The 6,472-nt window shown below is 42.3% G+C and overlaps 1 protein-coding gene across 2 annotated transcripts in view; it reads left to right on the top strand.

Annotated features, from left to right (window-relative positions):
* Positions 1-6,472, top strand: part of znf16l (zinc finger protein 16 like) — a 14,238-nt gene extending 7,766 nt beyond the window's left edge. Inside the window, exon 3 of one of the 2 annotated variants that reach the window (XM_005948741.3) lies at positions 2,648-6,472. In XM_005948741.3, the coding sequence (XP_005948803.1) occupies positions 2,648-3,354 (707 nt within the window). In that variant the 3' untranslated portion in view covers positions 3,355-6,472. The remainder of the gene's footprint in view (positions 1-2,647) is intronic. The other variant, XM_042214255.1, reaches the window with a different exon arrangement.

Here is a 6,472-nt window from a genome sequence, read left to right as displayed (position 1 = left end):
TTGTTCCTTCAGTGGGCTGGTTTCAGTCATTATGCAAATGTACTGTTTATAAGATTGAAAGCTGCAGTCAGCTGAGACTGAAGGAGTCACCTGGATGAGTGACGAAACGTTTCTCCCACTGAAAACATCCAGATGAACAGAATCAACTTTTGGAGAACAATGGAAAATGCACAACATGAGGAAAGACGAGGAGAAAAAATAACTCAAACAGGGAGATCAGTTTGAGAACAGAAAAAAACACCTCAGCACATGAATCAGCACATCTCACTACATAGAAGACATAGGCTTCGAAGTCATTTGGAGGGGGGGGGTGATTGTAGGTCTGTGTCAGTGTACATGCATATGTGTGCGTATGAGTGTGTGTGTGCTCCGTGTTCAGCCGAGAGAAAGTGTCCCTTCACCCAGTTAGACAAAAGTCAACAATCTTCGGTCGACGCGGGTGGCCTTGAATGAGGGGGGAGAAAGTCACAGCACAGTCTTGTTATCCAAAGGAGGATTGTTATTCCCGTCAGCTTTTGCCTTGAGCATCCAGCTGGCGCCATGAGATGAAGATGGTAGTTGTTTTGGTTAGTGCGAACAAACTGCTTCCAATTTTACAGTTGGTCTAATGTCCGTCACTGGTCACCAGGTCTCTCAATTCGTGCTGTTCTTCTTCAAGATGTTATCCATATTGCATTCAAAAACACAGTCTGAGTACTCACAGCCCTGTCCATCGTCTATCATGTCGGCCAGCCTTGTGGGATTTTGAACAGCTGTAGCCGCTTCTTGTTCTTCAGTAAGCCAGGTCCGAGCCGGCTCCAATCAGCCAGAACTCTGTTATCGTGGTTCCGAATTGGTAGATGTCGTTCATTGTCCTCCACCGAGAGTGCCGCCAGACACACGACGCAACTGACCATCGAGTATCCGTCAGCAAACGTCGCCGCAGGACAATCAGGCTCTCCCAAGCCCAGGAAGGTGTCAGTTTCATTAAGGGACCAGTTGATCAAATCCATAATTCTTCTTTAGGTTTTTAGAGAACCAGTCTGGGAGACTCTCTTAGGGTTAGAGAATAAGCGAGACTATACAATAGACATGAGAAGCAAATTATTATAAAACTTGTATGTGAGGAGCAGGATTTTCAATGTAATTCTAGATCTAACAGGGAGCCAATGAAGGGAAGCCAATATAGCAGAAAGCTGCTCTCTCTTTCTAGTCCCTGTCAGTGCTGTCACTGCAGTATTTTAGATCAACTGAAGGCTTTTTAGGGAGTTTTTGGGGGAACGTGATAATAATTCATTACAGTAGTGCATTGAGAATATCCTGTTAAAAAAATGACTCCTAAATTCCTCACACTATTAATGCAGGCCAAAGCAATGGCACCCAGGTTAAAGATCTGGTTAGATATCATATTTCTAACATTTTTACTGCAATGACCTCAGTTTATCTGAATTTAGGAGCAGGAAGTTAGAGGACATCTAGGTCTTTGTTTTTAAGACTTTCCTGCAGTTTAAGTAACTGGTGTGTGTTATCTGGCTCCATGGATAGACAGAGCTCAGGATCATCACATGGCATTAGAAATCTTGGAGTCATTTTTGACTATGATATGTCCTTCAGTGCATATATGTAGGACTGCTTTCTTCCATTTGTGCAAAATCTCTAAAATTAGAAATATTCTGTCTCAGAGTGACATGCATTTATTAGGCTGGACGACTGTAATTCATTATTATCAGGATGTCCTAAAACTCCCTGAAAAGCCTTCAGTTAATGGTAAATGGTAAATGGCCTGTATTTATATAGCGCTTTACTAGTCCCTAAGGACCCCAAAGCGCTTTACATATCCAGTCATCCACCCATTCACACACACATTCACACACTGGTGATGGCAGCTACATTGTAGCCACAGCCACCCTGGGGCGCACTGACAGAGGCGAGGCTGCCGGACACTGGCGCCACCGGGCCCTCTGACCACCACCAGTAGGCAACGGGTGAAGTGTCTTGCCCAAGGACACAATGACCGAGACTGTCCAAGCCGGGGCTCGAACCGGCAACCTTCCGAGTACAAGGCGAACTCCCAACTCCAAAATGCTGCAGCAAGAGTCCTGACAGGGACTAGAAAGAGAGCAGATTTCTCCTGTATTGGCTTCCCTTCATTGGCTCCCTGTTAAATCCAGAACCCTGCTCCTCACATACATCTCATCAGTCAGTGGACTGGTTCATTCACACAAGCACTTTTTTCTATATTGTTTTTAACAGCATAGTTTGTGTCTAACATTCACCCTTACTTAGTATCTTGCACAAGGATATTTGGCATGCAGACTGGATTGAACCAACAACCTTCTGGTTTGTAGGTGACCCGCTCTACCACCTGAGCTGCAGCCACCCACCTTATAGGACCATATCACCCCATTAGAGCACTTCTGATTTGAGACTTTCTTCTTAGAGTAGTTACGGTATCCAAAGTCATATCCAGTGAGGATGCAACACTATAAACAACTAGATCTGGGGGAGCTCAGGGAGCTGCTGTCCTCTATGTTGGAACATGTCATCGAAGACGATAACAGTGGAGGAATTATATCCTTAAACTTAGTTACAGCACTTTCAGACTAATGCAATTTATTCCCTACTGCTGTGTTATTCATCATTGTAAATTTTACTGTCTTTGTTTCAGACCAGCAGTTATCCAGTCACACCTACATCTGCTCAATGTGTGGAACCTTCTGCCCTGACTCTTTCTTTCTGGAGGAGCACATAAAACTAATACACTCAGACTCTGCTGGAGCCCTGGCTCTCCAGGCACTCCAGTCCACGTCCTCCACTACACCCTCCATGGGAGATAGCAGTGGTGATTCCAGGAGGGCTGGTGGGAGCCAAAATGAGGGAAGCACACAATTTGGGTCTGTTGCAAGCATCAGTCAAGGAGGGGGTCCTATAAAAAAGGAGATAAAAATTGAGGGGGGGTATGAATGTGGGGACTGTGGCCGCCGCTTCAACTACCTCGGCAACCTGCGGCAGCACCAGCGCATCCATACTGGAGAAAAACCCTTTGTGTGTCCAGAGTGCGGGGAGAGATTTCGCCATGCAGCCCGCTTAAAAAGCCACAGGCTAATTCACAGCGGTGCCCAGAGCCCGTTTCCTTGCCCTCAGTGTGGGAAAGGTTTCTCTGTGCTGTCAGGACTCAAGAGACACCAACGGGTGCACACTGGTGAGAGTCCATACGCATGTCCTCAGTGCGGACGGCGCTTTAAAGAACTGGGAAACTTGTACACCCACCAGAGGATTCACAGCGGGGCCACACCCTACCGCTGTCAGCAGTGTGGGCGCAGCTTCCGACATCTGGGCACCTACAAGAGTCACCGCTGCACCCCGGGACAGTAATCGGCCTCTGCTTCTGCTCTCCACACTCCTAATACTATGAAGTCTAAAATGTAGATCAAAGATAGATTGTGATCCAGAGTTTGACTCATAAGTCGTAATTTCAGTGCTCTCTGATGACTCCGTGAGGACGCTGGACATGTGAAGACTCGGTTTTATGAGATGATGCCCCAATGTTCATGTTCTGTTATATTCATGATGGAGATGTGCTTAATGAGCCTCAGTGTCTTGAATAAACTGACCTCAAGGCAAATACATTGAATTGTTCTTTAGCTTTCAACAGTATTGCAACGCCTTCATCACCAGATCAAGTCTGAAATTCTCTGAGAATAATCGGAAACCACCGGCAAAATGATTATTAAGCAAACCACTGGTACAAGTTACCTGTCCTGCAGTGAGATTGGTAAAGTGTTTTTCAATGTGTATACATTGAGCTTGGAAGTCCTATGGTGTATAGTGTATAGTATGGTGCTTATAAACATGACGGCAGGTGTGTCATAGCTAAATTCTCAAGAACCTGCTGTCTCTAAAGTCACTTAACTACTTCCTGAAGTAAAGCACAACATATTTTTTAAATTTAAAACTGCTTGAACAGACACAGAAACTTGTCAGCTTCTATGTGTAACAGGTAAGGTCCTAGATTTCTTCCTTTCTAATGATAAGAATATCATATTCACAGCCACATTTCAAAATTATGGCAAAATATTATATTTTTAAACCGGGTTTCATTTTGTCTGTTGTTAGTATTGCATCCACAAGGTCACATATCAGGCAAGCCTTTGGCTAATTCTTTTATTTATTTATTTTTTGCCATAATGACAAGTTCACCTGACATTGAGAATTAAAGCTAGAGTATAATTTCTTTCTGGAGTAGCTGCTGGTTCACAGGTTTTGCTTATCAGGACATAAGAAATCATCTGGTCCTTTGCAGAGGGTTTGATTTTAGATTTGAGAAGTGATTCTACTCTACCAGAGTTGCAGCTCATTGAACATTGTACACACATCAAGAATACCTCTTCAGTCATTAAAATTAATTTCATTTTGATCTGCTGACAAATTAAGGCGATTTACACATCTCTTTTATTAGCGTATAGTTAATATAGTTAGTATTTAAATATGTCCAAATGAAATCTTCAGAGCTCCGATGTGCAGCTGTCAATGTCAATATAAAAAGCAGCACTAAGGGCGCAGTTAGAGCTAAAGTTACTAACTCGAATTAATATTAATTGAAGCACTCTGTGCAATAAAACACCACATTAATAACTTTCTGCAGCATTATTCTCTCATCATGTCAATAAAAATGTTGCGTTTAACTTACATTTTGTATATTCTTTATATTTATCATCATCATCTGGTAACATTTGTGATTCGATTGGGGAAAAACCCAAGAGATCACTTTATGCGGAAGAGTCATATGACGTGCAAAAGTCCCATGTTTATATGAGTGCACACAGAGCTCGGCTTAACAGAGACAGCTGTTAATCACTATTGTGATACCTGTTATTCCCAACTTGGGTTTTAGGTTTGTTGAACAAGCAAAGGCAAAAAAAAAGAAAAGCCTGTGTGTGTTTGTTTCTGGAACACTGAACTTTCTGCACTTATTTCAAAAGATCCTGAAACAACAACGCATTTTAATAATTTACCAAAAACGATGCCAAACTGGAGTAATGGCGTATGAAAAGCCACTTGAAGAAGATGTTTTCTGTGTGACTTTATCAGTCTCCTCATCACATTGTTGTGGAGGGACTTTGGCCTACTCTTGTTTACAGCGTTGGTTCAGTTCATTGTTTATGTACAGGTCTGCTAAGGCCCACCACAGCTTTCAGTCACGACGTGGTCTGGACTTCGACTGGGCCATTGCAACACTTTCTTTTCTGTTTTTTAACCATTCTGTTTGATATTTTCTGTTTTGTGGTCATTGTCCTGCTGCAGTATTAGAAAAGCTCATGACTGCTTCAATGACTACGAGATCATGTGGCTGCAAAACAGAACAAGCAGACCAAATACTTTTTTGTTTTGTTTTTTTGTGTTTGTTTACAATTTCTTCATGTGAATTTGCTGTGACATCAAACCCTGGGTCAGTGATTTTGAATATTATCCACTTGTGAATAATTGTTCTCACTGCAGAATGAGATGCAATTGTTGGAAATGGCCTTTAACCCTTCCCAGATTAATGGTCAGCAAAAATTGCTTCCCTGAGTTAATGGCTTTCTTCCTCAGCATTGTGTAGACTTTTTATCTTCTGAAAATATGAATAAAAATAAATCTAACTACAAGTATTGGCTCCTCTATTATACACTATGTTACTCCTCATATTATTTAAGTAATAAAATGATCTTTGTTACCAGGCCAGTAAAACACTGGTCTTTTTTTATGCATTCAGAAACTTGATGACATGCTGGGATATTTCAATCAGAAAGGCAAAGCATTTCTGATTTGACCAACATGGTTGAAGTATGTTTAAATCATGAATCTTTGAGTACTAAAATGTAACAGTTTGACTCTCGTAGGTTCATATTAACTGATTTGTTCTCAAACCCGCTGAATCTCCAGGATCCCTCTTACACGTGTAACTAAATGGACGGACCTGACGAAGCTTTTGGACAGCACCACCCACATGTAGACTGTTTGTGTAACACCAACAAAACTTGGCTTTTGTGATATGTTTGCTGTCCTGATGCTACTTTGTGTTTATATTTAAAACCTAATTCTACAGTTTGTGTGTTTGATGATACAAAATTGTGAATTGCAGAAAAGTCATTAGCCACTGAAAGAAAGAAAAAGCACATAAGTGTCAAACATGAGTTTGACACTTATGTGCTAGAGGGTGTGGGAAGCCATAGCCCCGCCCCCCAGAGCATGGGACATATCAGGAAGGAACTTGGGGTTAGTAGTGGTTAGGATATTTGGCATTCTGACTGGGAGCAGCAGGGATCAAACCACCAACCCTCTGATTAGAGAATGACCTGCTCTACCTTCTGAGGTACAGCTGCTCCAACTTAACATGTGTCTCATTGGACTGTGGAAGAGCCTATAAACTCCACAAATATGCTCTAGCTAACCAGTTAGTTTAAACACAAAGCCCTCTTGCTGTAGGGCATCAGTGCCAGTCACCTCACGA

Source organism: Haplochromis burtoni, unplaced genomic scaffold (genome assembly GCF_018398535.1).
Source record: "Haplochromis burtoni strain Fernald_Lab_line unplaced genomic scaffold, NCSU_Asbu1 Contig_538, whole genome shotgun sequence".
Lineage (NCBI taxonomy): Eukaryota > Metazoa > Chordata > Actinopteri > Cichliformes > Cichlidae > Haplochromis > Haplochromis burtoni.
Note: the sequence above shows the minus strand (reverse complement) of the source record. Positions and strands in the feature narration are given on the sequence as shown.